Below are 26035 nucleotides of genomic sequence, written 5' to 3'. Positions count from 1 at the left end.
ATAGGAGCGCATGGAGAAAGGTTTGTCCGCACAGGTTTCTCCGTATAACACCGACCATGACTAGTTTTTGCAGCATCAAGTTCTTTCTCTTATCACATGCAACTGGCAAATGGGAGAACACCCCTGCGGACTGTGGGTTTCGTTTCCCGCCATAAGCTGAATGTGATTGAAGTTGTCGTACACGCAATTTCATATGATTTTAGACCATTTCACTGTGGTTAGAGGTGACCACGGAGATGCAGGCAGTAATTGTTCAAGAACGTTTTCTTTCTTGACGATTCATTTGAAGTAAAAAAAAAAAAGATATATAACGAATGGCTATTAGATCAATACAAAAGGAATGAATTTTGCTTGACTTGTAGATTCTCTTTAACTTTTTTCAATTACATTTGGTAGAAAAGTCTAGTTTGACCCCAAAACTGATTTCAATAGGATGAAGGTCAGTGAAAAATTGCAGAAGCATAAGGAAGTGTCTACTAAGGCAACGTTCTCGTATGAGTACTTTGTACCAAAGACCACACAGGGTGTGCAAAACCTGTACGATAGAATGGATAGAATGTATGAGTCTTCTCTACCCCAATTTATCGATATTACATGGAATGCCGGTGGAGGTGTCTTGTCGCAGTTGTCGACAGATTTGGTCGCAACTGCACAATCTGTGCTTGGTCTAGAAACCTGTATGCATTTGACTTGTACCAATATGCCCGTTAGTGAAATCGATGATGCTTTGCAGAAGGCTTACGACTCGGGTTGTCAAAACATCTTGGCTTTGAGAGGTGATCCACCAGTGGATTCCAATGAGTGGACCCCAGTTGAAGGTGGATTCCGTTACGCTAAGGATTTGGTCAAGTATATTAAGGCTAAATACGGTGATCATTTCGATATTGGTGTGGCTGGTTACCCAGAAGGCCACCCAGAAGACGATACTGATGATTCCAAGTTGATTGATTATTTGAAGCAAAAGGTTGATGCTGGTGCTAGCTTTTTGATCACTCAGATGTTCTATGACGCTGATATCTTCATCGCATGGTGCAAAAAAGTGAGAGCCGCTGGTATCGAAATTCCTATCATTCCAGGTATCATGCCAATCACAACCTATGCTGCTTTCCTAAGGAGAGCTCAATGGTGTGATATACACCTTCCTCAGGAGTTCTTGGACAGATTGGAACCTATTAAGGATGACGACCAACAGGTCCGTGACACCGGTACCGATCTACTAGTCGAGATGTGTCAAAAAATATTGGATAGCGGTTATGTTACTCACTTGCACTTGTACACTATGAATTTGGAGAAGGCACCTTTGATGATCCTTGATAGACTCGGTTTGTTATCGCAAGAAGAACATGTTAACGGTGAGAACTCGTTGGCAATGTTGCCTTGGAGAAAATCATTGAACCCTCAACGTCGTAACGAAGAAGTAAGACCTATCTTCTGGCAACGCAGGCCCTACTCTTACGTTGCTAGAACTTCTCAATGGGCGGTAGATGAGTTTCCAAACGGTAGATTCGGTGACTCTTCGTCACCTGCCTTTGGTGATTTAGATCTATGTGGTTCTTCGTTGATTAGACAGTCAGGCAAGAAATCCCTTGAATTGTGGTCAACACCAAAGACCGTTGAGGATGTTGCTCAATTGGTGGTTAATTTCTTAGAGAGGAAAGTCAGCTGCTTACCATGGAGTGACACTGCATTGAATCACGAAGTCGACGTGATCTTAAATGATTTGATAGACCTCAATAAAAAGACCATCATTACAATTAACTCCCAAGCACAAGTTAATGGTATCAAGTCAAGTGACCCAATCTTTGGTTGGGGTCCAAAGGATGGTTACGTTTATCAGAAACAGTATTTGGAATTTTTATTACCAAAATCAAAACTTCCAAAATTACATGATGCTCTGAACAGCGACGCTATCCTAACCTATTTTGCAGTCGATAATGCAGGCAACTTGACCAGCAATCACCCTGATGGTAACAAAGCAAATGCGGTGACTTGGGGTATTTTCCCCGGTAGAGAAGTTCTACAACCAACTATCGTTGAAAAGATCTCGTTCTTGGCGTGGAAGGAGGAATTTTTCCACATTCTAAAAGAATGGAGATTGAATTTTCAAAACCACCAAATCAAAGAAAGTATCGATGTATTGAATGATCTCATCGATAATTACGTCCTCGTAAACATTGTGGACAACGACTATGTCTCTCAGGAGAACAAAATTTTTGCATTATTAAACAACATTTGAAAAAGTGGAAATATGCTCATCTAAACCGTACCATCATTCTCAAAATCAACATTTTCAACAAAGTATTTGATTTTGCACTACTTCAGAATAAAAATTAAAAGATATTCAACACATATTTGCATTTATCGCATCTAATTCTGTTAAAATCTGGCATTTCAACATGGGATTAAATTTTATCAAGCTTATGCTTATTATTACTAATTGTTTTTTTTTTTTTGGGTCTATCATATCATTAGTTCTTCACGAATTACAACCTCATTCATTCAGTGGACATGTAAATATGAATAATTAATAGCTGTTATCGTATACTTCAAGATGATAATCTGTTTGCTAGAATCCGTCTACTAAGATTTTGTTGGAAATTCGACTACCAGATCTCTTACTCTTCGCCAAGACTTCGGATAGCATAGGAGGCAGGAGGTAGGAGGAAGAATGATAGTTCACATCTTGCCCCATTCAATTCCAAAGAAGGTTGATGAATGAATATTTTCTCCCTGTATTTGGAAGTTATTCAACTTAAACACTCAAAGCGATTTTTTTGACACGAATGACAAAAATACTCAAATTAAACAATTCAAGGGGACTTTTAAAAGGAAAAGTCACAGGATCCATTAGGGCTGAGTATCTAGGAGGTTGGAAGTTATGTCAAGCTTTACTGACGGTGAAGGTATGAGAGCTCCGGAAAGTGGTGCTCCAATAAGTGATTCAACTTCCCGGCGTATGTCAACCAGTAGTAATCGCATAGATTCCAAAACGAATGGTCCTAGTAGTGAACCAGGATCCCAAGGTTCGGGAACGAAGGAGGAAAAGACCAAACTACTACAAGAAATAGAATCTATGAAGAACAGGAAGCTTACAGAACCGATAGTGATTAGGGACGAAAAAGCTGGGGGAGATCCACTATCGGTCTCGTCTTCACCTACAGCAGATCATAGTGCAGCATATTCCAAACTCAAAAACAAATCACAGGTAACACCTTCATTATCATCCTCGGATGCCATCCGGCCTCATCATGGACCTCAAGACCAGCTATTCGGGAGGATGTCATCGGGAGAGATCCCTGTGGTGCCTTATTTTGGATTATCAGATGACGCTTCTTGCCGAAGTTCATCATCTCCTTTGTCAAAGGGTAAGAAAACTAGCTCAGGGGTATCTTCCATGTTAGATTCCAAAAATTACTTTGGTAGCGAGCAAGAGACTGAATGGAATGTTAGCGAGGGTCAAGGTCTGACACCAACGACTGGTATTCATGGCAATACTTCGAAAGTTGTTGCAACGCAACATAGGAGAAGAACTTGGGATTGGAGTCTTCTGCCTAAAGTTGGGTCATCGATCCTAATACGAACTCATTCCTTTAATTTGATAAGTGTTCCAATTGATGGAGAGATCAAACAGATTCTTTACACACCATGCTACAATAAAAATTTTAAGCAAATGAATATTTTCTTATCCTTCAACATGGATACAAAACCAAAGGATGCATTGGTGCATTCACGAAAGAGACTAGTCTCCTTTGGGAACTACATCACACATTATCTCAAATCAAGAATGTATGCATATCAGTGCTATCCTTTTTTCCTGCAGGGTTTATCAGAAGAAGATATCAAGATGCACAACTACGTCTCTTATAATGCCTCTCATGACTATACAGAGATAGAGACACTAATTTCATTGTGGTTTTTTCAGGCACAAAGAGTTTTTTATAATACAAATTCTGTGTTTTTCTCTGCAGAGGTTATACAATCACTCCTTCAGAGGAAAGCCAATACGCGGCATCAATCAGCTGTTCAAAATACATTGCTTGTTCAGCAAAGCGACATGGACTCACCAAAACCAGTTCCAACTGACTTATTTCAGGAGATCGATATCTTGCTTCTGCGACCCTTGACTGAAGGCCAAATGGGTTGGCAACTAGCGTACGATGAGCCCAACTTGATCGTCGCAGACTATCCCCTTGATATCACTCCATGGACTACGAACGAAGAAGATGCAGATAAAGCATTTCGGAAAGAGGCAAGCTCTTCTTCTACCTTAAGGATTGTGACTAAAGAGGAATCTCTTGAGTTTCTCGATACCCATACCGCCTCGCAATACTTTTTTGATTGCATGGATCGGAATATTAGTGAATTGGGGGACGAATACATTCCTTCTATCAGCCAAAAGACAAGCTCGTCGGAAGAATTCAATTTAAAAGAAGCGGCAACCGCTGATTCCAAGAAGAAGGCCGCTCATGGAAAGCTTGGCAAGAGAGCAGGGTTAGCTAATCTCTTTAAGAGGAAGCACACACATTCAATCCCACAAAATTTCATTCAGGAAACTGCGGAAACCTCATCGCCAGAAACAAAGGCTGCAGGACGTACTCAATCCATTCAAAATGTATGGCTTGAAGACTATTTCAGTAAATTTTTGGCAAACTATAGGAAACTGAAATTACCCACTCAGTTTTTTCTTCCTCAGGATGCCAGTACAGCGAGATCTGTATCGTCGGATGATGAAAAGACAGCGGCAAGGAAAGCATTTCTTTACAACAAAGAGACCATCCAAATTGTGCTACCTTTCCCAGAAAATACTCTACCATCAATCTTTGCTCCAAGAATTTGGTCAAGTTTGTGCTATACGAAATGGAAATCAATGTTGAGGGAGATGTATCGATGTATTGTCCCCGGTGGATTTGCGCTTGCGACTGCTTATGATTTGAGGGTATCAAATACTTTAACTGCGGCCAATGATGATGGCACGCAATTTCCCACAATTTTAGAAAGAGATAAAACTTATGATGCAATCTCGCTGGGAGCTATTAATAACGGTATTCATATATTTCCAACAAAGCATTTGGCGCAAGCTTTCAAGGAGGTAGGGTTTACTAACATAAAATACTCCTTGTTAAGTCTCAAGGTGGGAGACTTATCTACTGAGATGGGATGTTTGAATGAACTATTCTCCCAAATTATATGGGACAGTCTTTTTAGAAGGGAGGTGCCAGACCCAAGCAAACCACCAAAAGATACAGATCCCACGACCCTTGTTCAACGTTATATTACTGAACATTTGGATAAAATTGATGAAAACGCTGGGTGTTTGAGAACAATTTTGATTGTGGCACAGAAGCCAAGAAAATTTGCATCAGAGTAATCGAACTATACTACTCTTCATCTGTATAGAACAATTTGTACATGATAGGTGGCGAGGCTGGATTCTCGTTTAGGGTTTAATTACAACTTATTATGTATCAATTTCCTGATGTTCTTTTTCTCTCGTAGGTGTTCGTCCAAACTCTCTGTCTAATTCTCTCCCAAGCTCTTCATCTTCCTTTGTGGTATCATTGATAAACTCATCTCTCTGCCCTCTCGAGTAATATTTGGCCTCCACATGACTTGCCAAAGAATGTTCGGTTTGTTGCAATGAGTTCACTGTCTCTTCATCTATTAGTACGTAAGAAATTCCAGAGCCGGGGCACTGATAATTCACGTTTAGTAATAGCCTTTCCATGATGCCTCTTAGACCTCTTGCCCCAGTGCCCTCTTTAAGAGCAAATTGGGCCACCTTTTCGAGTGCTTTTCTAGTTACACTGAGTTTGACATTGAATTGCTGGAAAATGTACTTGTATTGATCTAAAATTGCATTTTTTGGCTCTCTCAGAATTTCGTACAGATCCTTTTTCTGTAGAGGCTCCAGTGCTGTTACTATAGGAACCCTTCCAATCAATTCCGGGATCAAACCAAAACTGACGAGATCTGATGGGGTTACCATATTTAGGGCCGAAACCCTTTTCCCATTATCAAGCACAATTTCTTCTATCGTATTATTGAACCTTAGTCTTTGGATATCATCTTTCTGGGATTCCTGGGTTTGATGTTCTTTAGGAGCTCTTAAAGTATTTATTCTCTTGGAGACATGTTTGTCGAGACCGACAAAGGCCCCCATTATCATGAATAAGATATTGGAGGTATCGACTACGAAAGTTTCGTCTTTCTTTGCTGTGGTCGTATTTTTTTGATTGTCGGTTCCTGCCTTTACTGGACGTTTAACATTGACTTCAAGTTTATGGCCCTCGATAAGCTTTAGCAGTGCCTGTTGAACACCTTCACCAGAGACATCTTTTGTGCCAATGCTTGCCGCTGGTTTAGCCAACTTGTCTATTTCGTCTAGGACAATTATGCCCTGTTCAGCCTTTGCCACATCGAAGTCGGCATTGACTAAGAGCCTTTCAACGCACACCTGAACATCTTCACCTATGTAGCCGGCCTGTGTCATTTGAGTGCAATCTGTTATAGCAATTGGAACGTCCAAAACTCTTGCCAAAGTTGCTGCCAAAAGTGTCTTACCGGAACCAGAGGGCCCAATGACTAGAACGTTACTCTTACTCAATTCCAAATCATCATCATTTCTAGTCGAGCTCAAGCCAAATTGTTGCTGAAGGTTCTTCAAGCCTGCCTTGGATTCACTGCTACCTGAATAAAGTGGTTCATTTTCATCATCTTTCCTCCTCTCTTCTTCCAGTATTTCCTGCTGCATTTTCATTTCAGCTTTCTTCTGCTTATCATAAGCCCTCAAATAATGGTTATATACTGCAACACTGAGCACTTTCTTACCGATCTCCTGGCCAACAACGTACTCATCTAAGAAACTTTTCAACACCTTGGGAAGGGGGATCTGTTGTACTCGACTTTGTACCAATTTCTGGGCCGCTGGAGTAGCAAATGTAGCGCTTGAAGTTACATATCTTCTTATCGCTGCTCTTACGTGGATTTTTAGCATCTCTAGCTACTTCAAACTAGTATTTGTGTACCTTACTTCATTAGTTCAGATGAAAATTAATACTAGTAACGGCTTTTTTCACTCTTATTCGTATACTTTTTATTCAAGTATATCTGCACCTACCCAGAAGAATGACTCAGCTGACTGAGCAGCATTGAAATGAGTTCCTCACCAGTCAATGAAACTGATCAGTGCGAGCAGCATAGAGTTCCTGATTTCTACTGTTGTTATTTACTTCAATCAATCTGCAAAAGACAATCGTTTTACATTGGTTCCACGCCTAATCCTGTTAGAAGACTTCGGCAGCACAATGGCATACTGGCGAGAGGAGGTGCCTATCGAACCAAACGAGGGAATACAAGGCCATGGGAAATGATACTACTGGTTCACGGGTTTCCCTGCAAGGTTGCCGCCCTACAATTCGAACATGCTTGGCAGCATGGATACAAGACACACTACATCGCAGAGGATGTACGAATTGTGAAGAATAGAAATGGAGGCAGAAGTTTGCATCACAAACTTGGAGTTATGAAGTTGTTGCTTACACATGTATACTTTCAGCATATGAGCTTGAGAATTGAAATCTTTAATTTGGAGACACAGCGCATATGGGAACAGGACAAATTCCAAACTCAAAATTATGGGCATATAGTTTCATCAATAATGCCAGGTGCGCTTGGTGTACCCGATACTTCGAATTCTGAGAATGTGAAGGCCTTTGAATGCAGCAATCTAGAACTCATCAGATCATTCTATGCGCAGTGTTCCGAAAAGGATCGATTAAGAAGCATGAGATATGAGGAAAGATTAGCTAATGGCATGATACCTTGCAGCATCTGCGAGTTACCATTTGACTACACATCCGAGGAAGAGGTTATGAAACCGATGGTTGGCTTTTGTTACTTTAACGGATGTGATTTCGTTGCCCACTTGAGTTGTTTGCATAGATACTTTGTAGATGATGAGCAGCTCCTTTTGGGCAAACAAGTTCTCATACCCATTGGAGGTAAATGTCCAGATTGCACGCGAAGCATAAAATGGACGACCATAGTAAAATACTCGACATTAATGAAAACGCTATACGGATCATAAAGGCGCGCTCACTGACTACAAAATGATTTCCCATTCTTCATCAAGCCTAACTCTTGGATTGGATATGGCAACTGTGTCGGGCCCATCTCTCGAAACTGCGAGATCAAAAACTCTGTTTCCGATGTGAAGCTTGACAACTTCCTTCAATACCATGCTTCCGACTGGGAGAACAATTTTTTCGATGAGTGTACTCCCAATTGAGCGATGGTTTGTCGGGACATGAGTTGGCGTGTTTTTAATAGCATGACCACTCATTAACCTCACTTCAGCTTCCAAATACTCTCCGCGTTCATAACCGAATGTTTCTCCATCGTCAACGTAAATCCTGCCGAATGCATTTTGCGACTTACTAGGTGCAACAGTCAAAGTGTATGCATCATTGCGGAGTAATTTGGAGGATCTCCTGTACTTTTCCTTACTGAAGATTATGTGTCCTCCTTCCAGAAGGATGGGAATCCTGTCTATAGGTGCATCCAACTTCTTGACTCCAACATCCGCGCTATCGACGACTAGAGACTCTAGATTTGGGTATTGATAGTACTTTCCGGGTGGCAATGTTATTTCTACCTCTGTCTGCCCCTTCTCTAGCACAGGCTTTACCAAAAGACCTGAGTCACCCAAATAGAATTGATCGTCAATATCATAAAGGTCAAGAAAATGCGGTTTCTCATAGAACATGGGCTTCATAATCGGAGTTCCGTCGATGCTAGCCTTCTGGAATGATGAGTACAGTGTTGGTAACAATCTGTATCGTAACTGGATTGCATCACGTACTATCGATTGTAGTGGTTCAGAGAAAAGATAAGGTTCTCTTCTTTTAGTGTCAATGTGAGCGTGTCCTCTGAAGAATGGATACCACAACCCAGCTTGATACCATCTAGCAATCAACTCTGCCTCTGGATCACCTGAAAAGCCTGCTATATCAGCACCAATGAAGGGCAAACCAGCTATGTTATTAGTTAGGCACATTGGCACAGATATCTTAAGATAATCCCAGTTAGCAACATTATCACCAGTCCACGTAGCTGCACTCCTTTGGGAGCCAGCAAAAAATGATCTGGTTAAGATAAATGGTCGTAAATCTTGCTCAGAGTGAGCGTCTTTCAAAGCTTCGTAAGTGCTCTGATGCACTGTCATGCCGTATAGATTGTGAACGGATCTTTCTTCATTTCCACCACTGTGTATTAAATCTTTTGGTGCAGTTGTTTCAGGACCACTAAAAATTGAAGGCTCGTTCATGTCATTCCAAATATGTAGGTTGGACACACCTTTCACAAACTTCTTGAAGAAACTGCCCCATATGTTTTGTCCTAACGTACCAAGCGTATCGATCCACACTGATTTACCGGGCCAACAATGTCCAATAAATGTCTTTCCTTCATGGTCTTTAACAGCTGCTCCCTTTTCAATGATAAAATTGCTGACTCCGTAACCTTTTTTCAAATGAGGGTCGATCAGCACGGCCAATTGTCTTCCAAGACTCGCTAACCTTCCAAGCATCCTTCGCGGGTGAGGAAACGAATCGGGCTTCCAAGTAAAGAACTTTTTATCATCGGTGTATTCAAGATCTAACCAAATAAAATCATAGGGAATGTGCGCACGATCCATCTCGGAATCGACCTTAAGGACATCCTGCTCATCATTGTAATTCCATCTACATTGGTGGTATCCAATAGATGACAATAAAGGCAAAGTAGGTCTTCCAGTCAGTGCCGTGTATTTATTAGTAATATCAGAGGGCTCCTGACCGAAGAATAAGACCACGTCAATGATACCTGACTCAGACATCCAGTGACTTTTCGTGTCATCACCATCATACTTGATATCAATCCAAGTGTCTGCAGCATTGACCCAAAATAATCCCACACTTGACTGCGGCCTAGAAACAATTAGAAGTGGTATAGTTCCATACATGGGAGTGGTGGCTTGTAAATTATACTCAAATACATCCACATTGAACAAACGATAAGGGTCTCGCTCCGAAGTATCCCTCAGTCTAAGAGAGTCAGCGTGCTCTGGTATACCGTACGCATTTTGATAGTCTTTGAAACTGAAATCCAGTGCTACAGACTCGGGTCCAAATGGTATTGTGTCCTTACGTGAATACTCAAAATTATCACCAAACATATTGAAACTAGATTCCTCTGGTAGAAGATTGCAGTAGTTATCTTCCTTTTTTCTGTAGTGTTCCATGTTGAGGAGAGCCCGCTCATTGATGATCAAGGAAAGATGTCCTCCGTGGAATACCTTAAGTAAAAAAGACTTAGTATGGAGCTCAATTTTAATCGTTTCAGCTGAGTTTTTTAACGTAATCACATCGTTGTGGAACCAGCTCCTTCTCAATGTAACTTGCTGGAAACCGAGCGCGGAATCATTAACAAATGCCCAGTCGGAGGTTCCGTTGTATCTCTTGGAAGAAAGATCTTCTGACAGATCACTGATATCTGGTCTAATCTCATCAATTGTAAAGCGAAATGAGTCATCATCCAGTAACATCATCGTAAATGGCAGACTAATCGACACATCTGCGCCATCGGGCTTAGGTATACTTTTGATAATGTTAGCACTAACCACACGATGTACCTTGTCATATTGAACTGTTTGCTGGTCAACAGAATAATAGCTACTCTTCGAGCTCTGAATATTTCTAGCATACTCACGGTTCCTGTGACAGAAACCAGACTGCGCGCATGTCTTAAGCAAATAGTCGGTGAAACCAGCCGCTACACTCAATTGAAGCACCCAGAATGCAATCAGCAAAGTAAGTTTATTCGGGTGGATCATCGAGCAATTTTGCCATTATTGAGTTCACCCGTTGAAGGTCAATTAATCCCATTTGTTTCTTATGCGGATCCTTGTTTCGCCGCGTCCTGGCAATGAAATATAATAATTAAATAATAAAATAAAAGAGAAAGTCTTGAAAAATGAGAAACATTTAATCCATGATGCCAGTACTTGAGGTAGCTTTCGATGTATTTGGGCAAAATTTCTAACAATGCAAGCTTGCTGAAAAGGGATTATGAGCGGGGATGGGAAATATTAGATGTTTCTTTAAAATAATCATTTTAATATAAAGACAGTTCTAGGACCTCTCGAGTCTGTCACAAGATGTTATCTGGTTTGGCCTATAGAAGTTACACTTTCTTGATGTGGAGGGAGACCAACAGAATAAAGGAGGAATAAAACCAGAAATAAACAGAACGGAGAAGAACTATGAGTATTAGAACAGCATTTCAAATTTACACTCCAGAAGTTAAATCTGGAATATGTAAGGAGAATAAAGACACAATCGCCAGCTTCAACTCAAAAAGCAGAAAACCTGAGTTTACTTTTAAACAAGCGCATTTAGGGCCCTCGCCTTCATTACCTCCACCACCACCGCCGCCGCCGCCGACGAGGGAATCCTCAGTTGCTCCTGATGAAACTGAACCGCCTTTCAAGATCATAAAAGATAGCGTCATTCCTCGTGGATTGCCTGAGCTAAGGAGGTCTAGTGTACTGGCGCCAGATACGAGCTTTCTCGAGAGCAGCGCGATTAGAGAGACGCTCCCACGAACTAAGAAACTACAGACTCAACGCGGGCCTATAGCAGAAGTTCAAATTGCAATTCCAAGTAGACAGCTTGTGAGTGGCACAAACAGCATTAGACCCCTCTCTGAATTCTTCAAGAGTGCCAAGAGAGATGATAACAGTCTGCTGGACAAACTTGATCAGCATGAGCATGATGCTGCCGTCGCACTAATGGTACTAAAAGATTGTAGTGCTCACGTAACGAACATGACAAAGCATTGGTCACAGCCTCTGTGCAAAATTTCCTTATGTGACTTTATTGTTGCCCAAAAAAAGTGCCAGACAATGCTTGAGAACATTGAAACCTTGAAGGATGCGAAGATTCAGGCTCGCGAAACAACGGCTGTGGAAGATGGTTGCGATAATCATGCCTTAATGGTAGATTTAATCTTGAAGAAAAGAAATAGCTTCGACCTCTATAAGGCTCGATCAAAAGTGGTGTCATCACGCTCTTCTTCGATCGTTTCCATAGTCAATGCAATGCAAAAAGACGGTGACAAAGAATGCCGGCACCAAAGCAGCTCAACAGATAGGACCTTGACCAAGTCTCCGATACCATCTAATAGCGAAACTCCGAGACTCGCATCAGATCCTTACGTATTGCAATCAGCGGGGTCGTTTGTGTTTGATCGCGAAGGGAATGGATCAAGAGAATTCACTATGCAGAGTCCAGAAGATGGAAAAAGGCATATGGGTAAAATTGGAAAGACTTCAAAATCTGGCAAAAATAGGAACACTCATATGAAATGCTTACATTGTGCCGCGACGGATACGCCAGAGTGGAGGAAGGGTCCAGTAGGTCCCACGACTCTTTGCAATGCATGCGGACTATTCTTCAAGAAACTGGTGAAGAAATTTGGTCCGGAGACTGCCAGTGTAATAATGAAGTCGCGACAGGATGAGAATCCGCAGGATCGGAAAGTTCCAAGAAGCTTTTGCGCTTAAACCCCTTGTGTAAAGATAGTCTTAAAAGATTGCCCCCTCATTAACAAATAATCTTTCCTCGTGTTTCCTGCACCAACTAACGATTTTTTTTGCACTCTTTAAAACAACATTTTTGTCATTGGTACCGTTGTTACAGATCAGATAGAGTTCAAAGCTCGGAGTTATCCAGGCTAGCCCCATCATGCTAATATTTTCCTCCTGGAACAAACTCTGATCGGTCACAGTACTTAGAGAGTCTGTAGCCGTCCATTGCACAAAACTCAATGTGGATCTGCTGAAAGAACCTCCATCGTCACGAACCAAAGATTTATGAATTTGTTGGTAGTAAGTCATAATTTTCTTTTCGTATCCTAAAGTTTGCTCACTGGTCGACTCTGTGTCAGGTTGCGTTGCAAATTGTAATTCGGGCATTACGTACTGGACGTGTTTCCTGGATTTATAAATGAAATGGTGCACTAAAGGCGCCGGAACATCGGTAATCTTGATACTCTTTGCTCGGTATAATTTATCAATCAGTTCGCTTGATTGTAAGCTTCTGATGAGATTAGTACCTAAACTCTTCAACGGAAAAAAGGCATCTTTCTGTGCGCTAATTAGCACAAGGACCGGTTTGGGACCTGAGACTTGTTGCGGTGCATTAGTCATAAATTTGATATAACAGTAGAGGAACCCATTCGAATTAAATTTAGGGAAGCATATGGGCACCCACATCTCCTGTTGGTTTTGAAGATTTTGAAACTGATGGTATATGAGGCAGAATAACAAGTGCAAATCTGTCGTGTGTAAAGTGTGACCTCTGGGTCGTAACACCGAACAAAGCTTGTTGTTTGGAGCGACGATAAGCCCATAAAGTATGGTACCTCTCGGCAGGTCAGATTCCTTGAGTAGGCATTGCAGCATGGCATTGTGTATCTGTGTTCTATAAGTTTTTTTCAGTGTGAGACATTGTAAAGCCCCCAATAACACGTCTGGGTAAAGTCTCTCGCAAATGAGTGAACAAATCTCATCCAAGTTTTCGAAATCTGTTGCCTCCAGGAAATTCCTTAGATCAAAATTTTCCCTCTTATTGAAGAATCGCGATAGTTGCCTCTGACTTAGTGAAGAAATCAAGTAAGAGTGTAAGAAATCCAACTGGTTGATCAGTTCATTTGACGTCTCCCCCTTACGCGAATATGCCACCAGTATAATGGGAGACCGGTTCAAAAATGAAAATTTGGCATTCCCGGATGAAATGGTTCTAATATCTTCGGAGTTTCTAAGTTGGAAGTAACTCATTATCGTGTTAATGATACCTGCAAGAGATGTCACCTGCTGATCTCTGCCGTGCATCGAATAGATCGGTTTCCCCGCTGAAGTTAGAATAAAGAAATTTTTATTCCAAGATGACAACTCATCGTTGCCACCTGGTGCTTCATCGATGAAAACGGTTGGTATATCGGTGCTTACAACCCGGTGACTAAATCTGCTAACCGAATTCTCATAGGAGTTTATACTTTGCGATAGGGATTCCAACAAAGCATCGTCATCATTATCATTATCATCGTTATCATCATCATCATTACTATTATCATTATCATTGCGATCAGAAATGGCTTCAAGTGGAGGCGTAGAGGCTCGAAAGAGCGTTTGATCTAAAGTAATTGACGTTGTTGGTTCAGAAGTCGCATTCGTCACGAACATACTAGATGTCGCACTCAGCGACGGCCGTAAACTAACTTGATCCCTTGACGGACGGGAATCAATATACTGTTCCTCTGGACTGTCCATAACCCAACATACAGTAGTTTAAGAGATGTTATCATGTATATGATATGCATAGATGTAATATAGGTATAAAAGCTACCCTTGTCCCGGGTAATCTTAATACTGCCTCGGCGGCTAAAAATCATAAACCAATACAATCTACTTAAATGCTTATTTCTTGTCGAATTTCGAATAGTACTTTGCTGAGAGCACTGTGTCTAGTGCCAAGAGCGCGGTGGCACTCCCGACAACACACAAAATGGCCCCATCGGACTTATCCTTCAAATAACGGGTGTCGTATTTGGCGTATCCGGTGAGCAGGGCGGCTACCACGCCTGTACCAAGCAACAAGTTGACCAAAATTACTGGGTTTGCACTTCTAGAAGCAGCTCTGCAAGCAAGGGATTGCGCACGGGCAGCCGTCGAGTGTGCAACCCCACACGCATAGTTCATAGTGTTAGCAACTTGGGTGGAGGCAAAGGAAGCAAACTCACGCACCCGTTCCACTACATAATTCTCACCCTCTTGCAACTTCTTCTTGTACACCTTATCGTCCTTCTTCAATTCATCGACGGCCTTCTTAGCCTCTTCACCGGCCTTTTCGGCGTGTTTCTCGAACTTCTTACTGTGATCTGCGTGCGGTCTTTCGACAAAAACATATATATGCAAATGTAAGCACAACAGTCAGTAAATGCGAATTGCTAAACTCATCAAATTTCATATAACATACTCAGACATCCTAAAATACTAATCCTTCTACTTCAAGAATGTAGTTTAGAAAGTGAAAGGGAAAGAAAGAAAGGAAAAGCCTGTAATCCATGCTATTTAAGTAGCCCGTCACTTGCTCCCTTAAAAGTCGGGCGATTTTGCTCAAAACTTCTTTTATCGCTTCGATCTCCGATCCGGGGATCGGTTCGGGGATCGGCTAGTGACTGTTTTTTGCTGTGGTCGTCTCATAATCCGTACATTTTTCATTTTTTAAGAATTTATTGCGTCTGAAACTTTTTCGCATTTTTTGGCATTTTTTATTTTCGAGACGCAAATTTTCGGAATTGGATTGTCATCGTCTTGAGTGACGCGCTGAAACTTTTCCAACCAGAGCATACCTCTAGCTATGGCATCTCGATGAAGTAGTTACATTTCATGAAGCCTACTTTGAAATATTTCCTTTCGTTATACTTAACTCCCTGCGTTCTTTATTGTCGATCGAAAGTTACCTACCCTCAACTTTCCGTGATCCATTCCGACAGATTTCCAATAATTGAAATAGTTTAACAATAATGTCTGCTCCAGCTCCAGCTCAAGCTCAAGCTCAAGGTGCCCCAAGAAGAGGTGGTTTCGGTGGTAGAAACAGAGGCCGTGGTGGTAGAAGAGGTGGTAGACAAGTCGAAGAGAAGGGCTGGGTCCCAGTCACCAAGCTAGGTAGACTTGTCAAGGCCGGTAAGATCACTACTCTTGAAGAGATCTTCCTACACTCTTTGCCAGTTAAGGAGTTCCAAATCATTGACACTTTGTTGCCAACTTTGTCCGATGAAGTCATGAACATCAAGCCAGTTCAAAAGCAAACCAGAGCTGGTCAAAGAACTAGATTCAAGGCTGTCGTTGTCGTCGGTGACTCTAACGGTCACGTTGGTTTGGGTATCAAGACCGCTAAGGAAGTTGCTGGTGCCATCAGAGCCGGTATCATCATTGCTAAGTTGTCTGTCATCCCAATCAGAAGAGGTTACTGGGGTAACAACTTGGGTCAACCTCACTCTTTGGCTACCAAGACCTCTGGTAAGTGTGGTTCCGTTACCGTTAGATTGATTCCAGCCCCAAGAGGTTCTGGTATTGTTGCTTCTCCAGCTGTCAAGAAGTTGTTGCAATTGGCTGGTTTGGAAGATGTTTACACTCAATCCAACGGTTCTACTAGAACTTTGGAAAACACCTTGAAGGCCGCTTTCGTTGCCATCGGTAACACTTACGGTTTCTTGACTCCAAACTTGTGGGCTGAACACGCTTTGCCATTGTCCCCAATGGATGTCTACGCTGACGAAGCTGCTATCCAAAAGAAGAGATTCTAAGTGCTCTCGATCCTACGGTTCCTTTATCTATGTTTTGAATGTACTTTTAATTAACTTTTTTAAAGCTTGATTGCGATTTTCGATCGTTAAATTCATTACTTTATCGATCGGTCAAATACTTTTGACTATCGCAGTAGTCTGCGCAAGATACAATGTCTACGTGAAGGTTGAAACAACCACTTATGCAAATGGTTAGTGTTTTGTTTTTTCTTTAATTTCTTTTTTTTTTGTTGTTTAAATAATACATTTGTAAAAGTCAACTTCGCAAACCCTTTTAACTCATATCAGTATCGTTATCTGGTTGAGCATTGGCATGTATCGACTGTAGACCTGCTTGGTTCCCTGCATTTTCGATGTGGGCGCCTTCGGGTAGAGCAAACATTCTTTGACTTGTGTTGGAACCATTGTTGTCCGTTGGTGTGAACGTCTGGTTGCCTGCAGCGGATTTCGTCTTTTGGGGTAAAACTCTCCCCTCAGGATGTCTGAAGAGACAGTTTGCGTTTCGGCACTCGATGCCGAATTTACAGTCCTCATTGATCGGATGGCCAAAGAAACAATCGATTCTGGTACAGTTAGCACCTTCACGACACATAACGTGCGAACGAGCATGTCTATATTTACAACGCTTATTGGTACAATGAGTACCAAATTTACATTGCTCCAATGATTTTTCTTGTGCGCGAGGAGCTGCTGGTCCAGGTCTGCTGAAGTTCTTTTGGCCCAATGGTGCCACCTCCCTTATCTTGGATAACGACGAGTGAGCTTTCTTACAGTTCTTGTCTGAACATTGTAGATTGTCCGCACACCACAGTAGCTCCAGTACTTTAGCATCTTCATCAGCAGGTGTGGGGTGACCAAACGGACACATGGGGTTTGAACATAAAGCACCGAATTTACATAAAACAATACCAGTTGATACTGGCTTAGTCCTTGCAGCAATGATGGCAGCCTTTCTTTGTTGAAATTCTTCACGAGTCTTTTCAATTTCTCTCATCAGATCTTCATCCTCATTTGGATGCAAATATTCACACGTTCCAGGTGGTTTAGGACAGTTGGGGTATTCGTTACAAACCTTAGTTGGATGAGCATGAGGACATGATCTACCCAATGGGCAACGTGGAAATAGTCTACAACGACCTTCCTTCTTTTGGTGAACAAAATTGACGTTACCGTTGTCGCCGTTAATTCCAAGAGCTTTGGCCAGTGGGTTGAATCTAGCGTTTTGATTCCTACTGTGACCGCGAGATGCACCGCGAGATGCGCCACGACCACCGCGGCCGCCACGTTGCTTCCCAACAGCCCCAACTTTTTGTGAGTACTGAGTTTGTGATCCCATATCATTAGATTGCTCTGGCTGAGCCACTGGCTGTTTAGGAACAAAATTGGCAAACGCGGAAAGAGGCTCTTGAGCGGCAAGGGCTTCCTGTTGAGCCATCATCTGAGGCTGCTGAATTTGTTGAACCTGCTGAACCTGCTGTGGCTCAGGAACAACTGGAGCACTTCCACTACCTCTAATCTTGGACACAATACTATCCACCGTCTCCCCTTGCTGCAAAGCTTCCAGAGCAAAGAAAGCAGTTTGAACTACATCGGTCAAAGAATCTGGTGAAACTGAATCGAAAAGGGTCGATAACTCCTGTACAACGGTCTCAACAGTACCACCGTTGACCATCAATAGCACAATATACTCAGCGACATATTTGATATCCTCATGAAAATTTGGTAAAGTGCCCAGCTTTTCAGCTACAATCACCTTCAAATTCTCTGTAAATTGCTCCTGTGACATGCCTGGATTATCTATATTCACAGCTTTGTGGTTATGGTTTCTTGATGACAAAAGTTGGAAGTCCAATAAGCCATGCCTTTATATAAAACACGAACATCCACTACAAAAAGAAAAATCATTAAAAAATAATTTGGACGCAACCGGAATCGAACCGATGACCTCTTCCTTGCAAGGGAAGCGCGCTACCAACTGCGCCATGTGCCCAACTTTTAATAATGTAATAATACGGATGGTATTTAGTATTAATACTTAATCTGTGGTCCCCCCTTCTCTCGGACGGGGCTAGATAGACTTCGATAGCTATTTCATAGGTCTTTATATAGGCCTTCGGATCTATGGCCGTAGCCCCAACTATGAGGGTCCTTCCTATTTCCGTGGGCCTCAATATGATAGTTGATCCACTCATTGGTATGTCTTGATCATACTATCACAAATAACCAATTAATTTTTGGTTCCTATATACCAATGCCTGAATCAAGTACAGCCATAAATCCGACGTTCGACTTTCTTTCTAAAGGCCTATGAAATCGCTTATTGAAGTTCGTCTACGTTCAGTTGAGAGAAGGCAAGGAGCCCAAATTAAGTACTAGTATTAACACCATCCGTATGCTGATAGCAATTCAGGCCATAATATATTCGACATTGTTTGTGTTTTTCCTCTGTGCTGCGAACGCTTTGGACTGACAACGGGGCACTTGTACTATGGTGTGGATCTTCGTCGTGTTGAAGGTTACTGAACTAAGCGGCGGGCGCGTTAACACACGATTGCTCAAGGCATCTGGGGGGGGGGGTTGCAACTCTGGTAGTGCTCTTAGACACTGTTGCCACATGGATGTCCAAGGACAGTTTGGAAGATGAAGCGCATGTGCTTAGCGCGACTGCTACTACAGTCGCTAGTATCATAATTATCGTAGGCATAGCTGTGGCAGTCGCACCGAACACCGTGGTCCTCGAGGCAGCCAGGAAGACTTGAGAAACCCAAGACTTAGGCGGAGTGAGGCAGCGGCCACATACAATGCAACTTCAGCCATTCAAAACGCTTCCACTTTGCCACGGACTTACAAACAACGCAATCTGGACACGACATGATCCTTTTTATTGATATGTGGCGCTTCTCAAAAAAAGCCCACTTTATCCCATGCGCCAAGGGACTAGATGCCCGAGACGTAATCGACCTATTATACCGGTTCATCTTCGCCTATCATGTGTTCCCAAAATCGATCATATCTGACCGAGACACACGTTTAATGGCCAAACTATTCCGTGATTTTACGGAACGCCCTGGGATCAAGCTTACCATATCATCATCCAATCACCCTCAGACCGATGACCAGTCTGAGCGCGAGACCCTGAACCGCCTCCTACGAACGTATACGAACTCCGACCACGCACTATGGGACGAGATCGAGAATGTGTATAGCTCCACACCATCTCAATCCTCTAGATTGACCCTCTTCGAAGTGCACTGCGGCTATATTCCCAGCAAGATCCTTCGAAGCAGTGGCACTGACCAGGCACTTGAAAATTATCATCACCCTAAGCCAAGGATGCCCTTGCAACCGCTTAACAGCGCCAAGAAACGAATCACAAGAGGGGGAGGAAGGAAATTGAGTTTGGATTAGGTGAGTTCGTGCTGTTGGATAGAGATGCTTACCATAACACAGGAAGCTACTGGAAGGGCCAGCTCTTCTTTGTAGGCCCATTCTCCGTGTTAAGAAGATCAATGAGAATGCATACGAACTGAACTTACCTATGATATTTAAGAAGCATCCAGTTTTCAATGTTAAAAGGCTTAAAAGTTTATCGTATGAGAAGGGAGGTTCTGCCAACAGCCACCAATCACAGAGTATGTCCGCATCAAAAAATTGCAAGACATTACAGCAACAATAGGATATGATCCGGACGATCACACATATCACTGTAAGCTTCAGTACGTAACTTACCAAACGTATTATTGATTCTACCGATACAGGAAGTGTGCTCGGTGTGATAAACGCGATTTAATTAATTGATCATGTTAACTCATTCGTACAAGACGAAATGTCTATGTCATATTAATATTTGAGGTGACTTGGATCACGTACTTTGTTAGCAAGTTGGGAATTTCTTTGATCGATATAAGTATGTATAGTGGCGAAAAGCCTACTAACGATGTTATATCTCTCTTGTTCGCCAAATAATTCAACATTTCCGTCCCTGCCGCATTTTAAGATAGAATACTTTCGATCACCGTATGATGCCGTTGCCGTAGCCGTAGCCGTAGCTTCAAGTCATCTGCAGGAGTACTATTTGTCGGTCTATCATTCTTGCGAACCCCTATACTCTAGAGTGCCACCAGTTATCCTCAAGGTGCGTGTTGTAGTAATCGAAGGGCTAGTTCGACTAAAGTAGAATAGTGTGATATAAAAAGCCTAACCCCTTACAGTTAGGTCTGGTATAGACGGTCATAAGATCTAACCTGCTCTTCCCCAGCCAGTAGCACATCTTTTCCTCCACGTGCCGGGTCTATAAGCAGCACACTTAAAACAGGGTGCCAGTAGGCAGTGTAGATTAACCCCACAGAACGATCCACAGGCACGCTTATTCAATCTATTAGGTTCATCCACGGCCATGGTAGGTTCTGTCCACGGATCAATGCTAGTGGCAAGCAGCTGTGTCGAATAACCTTCGGCACTGGTAGCGGCTGCCTCCTCTAACTCCATCTGCTCATAGGCTGACTGTAAGTCACCGGTAACATTGAAAGTAATTGCACTCAATACTGAGTCATCCCCTGTACGAATCTCTAAAGTTAGAGCGGAATAATTACTTGACGGGTTCCAAGCCTCATAAGTATTGTTACCGGCATAGTGACCATACCAATTCTGATAAGTTGTCAGGTTGCTGCTTGAAATGAAGTTAGCTAAGTTCATTGTGAAACTTAATGATCGTACGAGTTTTCCCTTCGAGTAAGTCAGCGAAGTACGTGATTTTATCAAAGTCACTTTGGAAATCAAACCTACATACACATGTGCGTTTGCATTCGGGCTAGAAAGTTAGCAACCTTCAGTGGGTCTCTCGCTCCTTGGAAAAGTTGAGGACGGTTTGCAGAAGCCGGAGGCACGGGTAATCAACATTTTAGAGACACAGGTGGACATGATGATAGAAACACCAGGAATATTAGTGTGGGAACTGGGACGATGTTGAGGAAGTAATCAATGAACGCTACCAATTGTAATAATACGTTGCAGGTATTATTACATTTTAGTCACTATATGATCCTCCTCCTTTCTCTAGCTAATACGAACTTCTCTAAAGGTGAACAATTTGTTTCCTTTTATACGTTTTCTAATTACTTGGAATTTTCTCAATAGCCTGTTACTGAGTCTAGCTTGGACCTCATTACGGCGTCTCTCAAGTAATAGTTAGCCAACTTCCTTAATCCGACTAGTGGTTTATTGATCATTCCAACTAAACATCATATTTGATATGACTATCATTACATATATTGACTAATCGTGCCTTATTCATATTGTCACATACTTTGCTTGAAATATCGAAAGCTATTATCAACCAAATTAGCTAAAATTGGAAATCGACAGTGTAGGCGCATACCTCAGTTCGATTATCTTGGCACTAGAATATTTTAATTGCTTTCATAAATAGTCTTACTTACTAAATGCTTAGTTAACGTTGTTTTCCACTACAATTTTCGAATTATCAGCTTGAAGGCCGGCTTAAATTCACTAAATTTTTGCAGCAGAGGTTGATTGAGGATGAATAAATTGGTAAAAATCGTGATATTGGGCCCTTAAGATAAGAACCTCATCTCAAATGATATAATAAAAAAAAGATGGTATGGCACAGATTTCCATCTATAACTTTACCTCCTTGCTTCTTTCTTATGGGTTTATGTCACCTGGGAAAATACCTTTGCTTCTTTGTTCATCCCATTTGTCAACCCAGTCAACTGGACATAGAGAAGAGAAGGTTCTGAAGAAAACTTTGCATGGAGCAAAATCTTCACCCTTCACATTGACGCACTTGTGGTAATCCACGTATGATTGCCAGCAATGTTTAGTTTGGTTTTGGTTTGGGAATCTAGCGTCGAAACCAACGGTGTGTAGTGGGCTAGCTTGTTGAGGTTCGGCCTCCTTTTCAGCCAATTCAGCGATCTTATGCTCTGCGGACATTCTTACAATTGTATGCTAGACTTGTTCAATATAGTAATTCAATGAATTTTTTTTACTATAACTCAAGTCAATTCAGGTTGAAATAAGTTCACTATTGAAAAACACTAAAGCTTTGCCCTTCCACCAATCTTCGAGCATACTTTTCCCATCATAGCCTTCGAAGTGCATTTATCGGCGACGCATAGTGAAATTCTCCGGCACTATCATTGGCGGTGTGTCACGTGATATGGCCTGATCGATTTAGAGCTAGAAGTTCGCATGTAGGTTCTTTCTGGAGCATTGTGTTGTGCTAAGTGGCCCACACCGGTCCTATTTTTTATCTATTGACTCTAGATTCAGCATTCCAGGAGGTCAAAATCACATCTTGCTCTCAATCTCCGTCTTAAAAAAGCTTTAAGAACATTGACCAACGGTTCTCTTCAGTTGTAAGCCAGCCCAAATGTGTGTGTGCGTGGGCTACTTGTTGAGTATCTAGAGTTTGATATCTTTTTTTCTTTCTACTGTCGTAAAAGTATTACTTTATTTACAATTCGATTAGCCGCTGAGAAAACATTAGTGTATGCGATACGTCACGTGCCCGCAATCCGATGATATTACTGAAGCATATCCAGTGCTTGTTGAACTAGATGAGTATTATTCTCTTTATCTAGTTCTTTCAACAGTCTCATCAGTTGAAAGCACATGTCCCAAGAGTCGGCCGCCTTGGTGCTATCAGTCGCATTGGCCCCGCTGGTGACAAGAAGCCTTAACACTCTCAACATCATCTCTTGATCTCTGATAAGATCAACGACTGAAGAATCCGGGAACTCTGAATTGTTTTGCCCCTCTTCTTCCTCGGGTATTTCATCATTTCTCAAATCCTCTACTAGTTCAGCGTCGTAATTGAGGAATACCAATAACAACACTCCTAGGATCTTAGCCTCATTGCCCTCGAGACATCTAGCTAGTAAATCACGAGGCGTCATCTTAAGACTGGTAAACAATTGATTCCAGTGCTTGATTTCAATCTTTCTCAAACAATTGCTGATGATTTCCAATGAGCCGTTTTGATTATTATGTGTAGTCATATCGGAGCCCAACGGAGCGTCACAAAGCTTAACCAACTCTACAATCTGATTTAAAGGTTCGCTGGCCAGTATTTTGAGTGACAATATTTTTTCGAGCGCAAATTTGTAATGCCTGATTGAGCCGAATTCCGCCATGATATCCTTCGGGTCTACATTCTGGTCCATCTTGGCTGCTATAATCTGATCCAAGTAAATCTTGTGTTTAAGAACCAGTTTGACATAGTCCTCATGGTAGAGGCAATTTAAGCCATGGGTTGTTGTGGTCTCAGATGTGACCGAAATGGGATAAAAGTCATCCTCTAATGGGATCGAGAGCATAGGTGGCTTTCCTTCCCAAAGGTCATCCATCTTATAGAAAAGTTCTTGGGTTTTGCAAACAAAGTATATCTCATCAAATACCACATCTATTATTCTCTCCACATCTCTTAATAGAATATCTTCTCGCCAATTCTGGGCGTCCGTGGTCGCAGTCTTGATAATTTTGTCATCGTAGAGATATATTAGTCCATCCTTGAAAGAAGTGATCCATTCGATTGAGTCGGCTGAAAAAGCGGCAGGCAGTTCGATTTTTGCTTGCTCGTGAAACTTCTTGATAATGTTTACACCGCTAGGGTGGATAATAGAGAGGACGGCAAAAATCGAAATATGGTTTTCCGTAACAATGATTATCTCTGCCGTTCTATAAAACTTTTCGCCATATTTCTCAAGTTCAGGGCTCTCTCGTGATTTAAGCTTCAGCAACCTGTATTTGCTCGACACATTGACCTTAACCTTTAAAACTGGAACTGATGTTGGTATTTCGTATTCCCAGACACGGTATTTCGAGATATCAGACGTATCTAGACCTTGCAGATGGAAGCGGAAACATTGAACAGATGTTGCCCAATCTTCTGTCTTGATTTGACAAAGCAAATATGAGCTGCAAAGCCAATGCATATCTATAATCGTTAGATCGTTGAAATCGTACCATGCGTTTGTCTCGAGGTTATGTATCAACAGAATGTTTTTGTTCGATACGTATACGGCCATCATTTTTAGGTTGGAATTAACCTTAATTTGAGATACACAATTGTTGATGGTCTTCGTAGGGAGCTTGACCATTTGCATAGAGTCGTTTCGTACAGGCGAGCTTCCTAGAGGCGAATATATGGCAACGTCGTTGTTGTTGTTATGCAGAACGTACGAGACTGGTGAACGGCTATCAGAGAATGTCTGTTTAGCTTCCTCCCATAAATTCCATACCTCATAGTTCCCCGAATGAGAGACAAGGACTAGGAATTTGTCTACGTAAGCGAAATCGGAGTATTCAAGTGTTGTTGGTGGCTTTTCCAGGTCAGAATCTGCTGAGGACGAAAATAGAGAATTACCTAGTGGAGTAACAAAGTGTACCGAATTTGCGGTGGATATCATGAGAAGCATTTCATCGCTCAATTTTCCACCGAGCTTAATCCTAAACGGGGGGTCGTATGAGTAGTCAACTTGATTAGTTGTGGTATTGAAATATATGATCCTGTCTTCAAATATGAGGGCCAACCTCTTCCTTAATTCGAAGCAAGACAGAAGGGTGCCTCGCACTTCCAGCCTGTTCGATTTCACCTTTTTATTGCTGAAATCAATAACGTTGATTGATATATCCTCTTCGGATTCCTTTGAAATAACAATCAGATGACCTGCGTTGAAACATATTTCTTTCCCATTGGTCAACTCAACGAGAGAGGTCTTCTTCAATTTGAACTCTTCAAGGCTCAATAACTGTAAACCATGGGGAAACAAAACCAGCAGACTCTCTTCCGCCTTGCTCTTATTACCCTCTAATAAACGTTTGAAGCCGAATAGATCTATGATTTGATAGTCAAACTTTAGGACAACTTTCAACCGTAGTTCAAGCTTTTTTACTGGCAGTTCATTGATATTATCTTGATTAACCGACAAGAACTGTAGAAACCCCTTATCCTTTGTCACAGTGTAACCATTTTGTATAATTCGGGACGCCTTATTCCTTTCGAATACCGTAAGAGTATCGTTATCCAATGTATCATCAAAGTCGTGATCAATATCTTCCCTTATCTTCCCCACGTCAATCACGGGTATACCATATTCTTTAAAAGTTGTCAGATTTGTCGAGCTTTTCAATATTTGGTATGAGAGAATGAAATTTCGTTCTGTCACTACGTAAAAGACCACCTTTCCTTGGTTCCAGATCAAACTATAGGACTCTTGTTGAGAAAGCAGGCCATTGACATCCCTATCCAATGCAGTTGACGGAGTAATAGATCTATTCAAACCGAACTCCGATATGGACTCAGAACTCCTTTCATGACTCGCTACTAAGGCCAATGGCTTCATGTTATAGACCAGCACTCTGGCGGGAGTCATCAGTATTAGCACATTGACCTGAGGCAGCGAGATGGTCTGCAGTATGTCGTCGTTTTTAATCTCACGATCGGTTAGCTCGTGGACACATTCATTAATCCTTGCCTTTTGAGGCGGGCTCAATGGCCATATATGCTTGCTCATGGATCCTTTACTCACCTCTCTTTCTCTATTTTGCCCTTTAACTTCAGCGTTTCTCTGTTGTGAAAATGTCAAAGCTCGCTTGATCAATC

The 26035-nt window shown here is 41.9% G+C and overlaps 14 protein-coding genes and 1 non-coding gene across 15 annotated transcripts; 6 read left to right on the top strand and 9 right to left on the bottom strand.

Moving 5' to 3' along the window:
* Window positions 1-433: 433 nt before the first annotated feature.
* MET13 (methylenetetrahydrofolate reductase (NAD(P)H) MET13) lies at window positions 434-2236 on the top strand (the record flags this gene model as incomplete). The annotated part of the gene is made up of 1 exon (XM_003682878.1): window positions 434-2236. The coding sequence occupies one exon, from the start codon at window positions 434-436 to the stop codon at window positions 2234-2236; it is 1803 nt and encodes a 600-aa protein (XP_003682926.1).
* A 669-nt stretch (window positions 2237-2905) lies between these two features.
* Window positions 2906-5368, top strand: TDEL0G03470 (uncharacterized protein; the record flags this gene model as incomplete). Its single annotated transcript, XM_003682877.1, has 1 exon — window positions 2906-5368. One exon carries the CDS (start codon window positions 2906-2908, stop codon window positions 5366-5368), a length of 2463 nt encoding a protein of 820 aa, XP_003682925.1.
* Window positions 5369-5458: 90 nt separating this feature from the next.
* Window positions 5459-6994, bottom strand: MCX1 (Mcx1p; the record flags this gene model as incomplete). The annotated part of the gene is made up of 1 exon (XM_003682876.1): window positions 5459-6994. The coding sequence occupies one exon, from the start codon at window positions 6992-6994 to the stop codon at window positions 5459-5461; it is 1536 nt and encodes a 511-aa protein (XP_003682924.1).
* Window positions 6995-7153: 159 nt separating this feature from the next.
* Window positions 7154-8086, top strand: SLX1 (endonuclease; the record flags this gene model as incomplete). The annotated part of the gene is made up of 1 exon (XM_003682875.1): window positions 7154-8086. One exon carries the CDS (start codon window positions 7154-7156, stop codon window positions 8084-8086), a length of 933 nt encoding a protein of 310 aa, XP_003682923.1.
* A 15-nt stretch (window positions 8087-8101) lies between these two features.
* Window positions 8102-10870, bottom strand: ROT2 (glucan 1,3-alpha-glucosidase ROT2; the record flags this gene model as incomplete). Its single annotated transcript, XM_003682874.1, has 1 exon — window positions 8102-10870. One exon carries the CDS (start codon window positions 10868-10870, stop codon window positions 8102-8104), a length of 2769 nt encoding a protein of 922 aa, XP_003682922.1.
* Window positions 10871-11299: 429 nt separating this feature from the next.
* Window positions 11300-12601, top strand: TDEL0G03430 (GATA-type transcription factor; the record flags this gene model as incomplete). The annotated part of the gene is made up of 1 exon (XM_003682873.1): window positions 11300-12601. One exon carries the CDS (start codon window positions 11300-11302, stop codon window positions 12599-12601), a length of 1302 nt encoding a protein of 433 aa, XP_003682921.1.
* Window positions 12602-12622: 21 nt separating this feature from the next.
* On the bottom strand, window positions 12623-14368 carry MON1 (guanine nucleotide exchange factor MON1; the record flags this gene model as incomplete). The annotated part of the gene is made up of 1 exon (XM_003682872.1): window positions 12623-14368. The coding sequence occupies one exon, from the start codon at window positions 14366-14368 to the stop codon at window positions 12623-12625; it is 1746 nt and encodes a 581-aa protein (XP_003682920.1).
* A 147-nt stretch (window positions 14369-14515) lies between these two features.
* OM14 (Om14p) lies at window positions 14516-15082 on the bottom strand (the record flags this gene model as incomplete). Its single annotated transcript, XM_003682871.1, has 2 exons — window positions 14516-14987; window positions 15075-15082. 2 exons carry the CDS (start codon window positions 15080-15082, stop codon window positions 14516-14518), a joined length of 480 nt encoding a protein of 159 aa, XP_003682919.1.
* A 542-nt stretch (window positions 15083-15624) lies between these two features.
* Window positions 15625-16407, top strand: RPS2 (40S ribosomal protein uS5; the record flags this gene model as incomplete). Its single annotated transcript, XM_003682870.1, has 1 exon — window positions 15625-16407. One exon carries the CDS (start codon window positions 15625-15627, stop codon window positions 16405-16407), a length of 783 nt encoding a protein of 260 aa, XP_003682918.1.
* A 274-nt stretch (window positions 16408-16681) lies between these two features.
* NAB2 (mRNA-binding protein NAB2) lies at window positions 16682-18193 on the bottom strand (the record flags this gene model as incomplete). The annotated part of the gene is made up of 1 exon (XM_003682869.1): window positions 16682-18193. One exon carries the CDS (start codon window positions 18191-18193, stop codon window positions 16682-16684), a length of 1512 nt encoding a protein of 503 aa, XP_003682917.1.
* Window positions 18194-18324: 131 nt separating this feature from the next.
* Window positions 18325-18397, bottom strand: TDEL0Gtrna7A. The gene has a single exon. It is a non-coding gene; the product is annotated as a tRNA-Ala (tRNA).
* Window positions 18398-19278: 881 nt separating this feature from the next.
* On the top strand, window positions 19279-19815 carry TDEL0G03380 (uncharacterized protein; the record flags this gene model as incomplete). The annotated part of the gene is made up of 1 exon (XM_003682868.1): window positions 19279-19815. The coding sequence occupies one exon, from the start codon at window positions 19279-19281 to the stop codon at window positions 19813-19815; it is 537 nt and encodes a 178-aa protein (XP_003682916.1).
* An 831-nt stretch (window positions 19816-20646) lies between these two features.
* TDEL0G03370 (uncharacterized protein) lies at window positions 20647-21102 on the bottom strand (the record flags this gene model as incomplete). The annotated part of the gene is made up of 1 exon (XM_003682867.1): window positions 20647-21102. One exon carries the CDS (start codon window positions 21100-21102, stop codon window positions 20647-20649), a length of 456 nt encoding a protein of 151 aa, XP_003682915.1.
* A 969-nt stretch (window positions 21103-22071) lies between these two features.
* On the bottom strand, window positions 22072-22362 carry COX12 (cytochrome c oxidase subunit VIb; the record flags this gene model as incomplete). Its single annotated transcript, XM_003682866.1, has 1 exon — window positions 22072-22362. One exon carries the CDS (start codon window positions 22360-22362, stop codon window positions 22072-22074), a length of 291 nt encoding a protein of 96 aa, XP_003682914.1.
* A 593-nt stretch (window positions 22363-22955) lies between these two features.
* On the bottom strand, window positions 22956-25946 carry RIC1 (Ric1p; the record flags this gene model as incomplete). Its single annotated transcript, XM_003682865.1, has 1 exon — window positions 22956-25946. One exon carries the CDS (start codon window positions 25944-25946, stop codon window positions 22956-22958), a length of 2991 nt encoding a protein of 996 aa, XP_003682913.1.
* Between the last annotated feature and the right edge of the window lie 89 nt (window positions 25947-26035).

This window comes from Torulaspora delbrueckii, chromosome 7, assembly GCF_000243375.1.
Source record: "Torulaspora delbrueckii CBS 1146 chromosome 7, complete genome".
Classification (NCBI taxonomy): domain Eukaryota; kingdom Fungi; phylum Ascomycota; class Saccharomycetes; order Saccharomycetales; family Saccharomycetaceae; genus Torulaspora; species Torulaspora delbrueckii.
The sequence above is the reverse complement of the archived record's forward strand: the minus strand, read 5'-3'. Positions and strand labels throughout refer to the sequence as shown.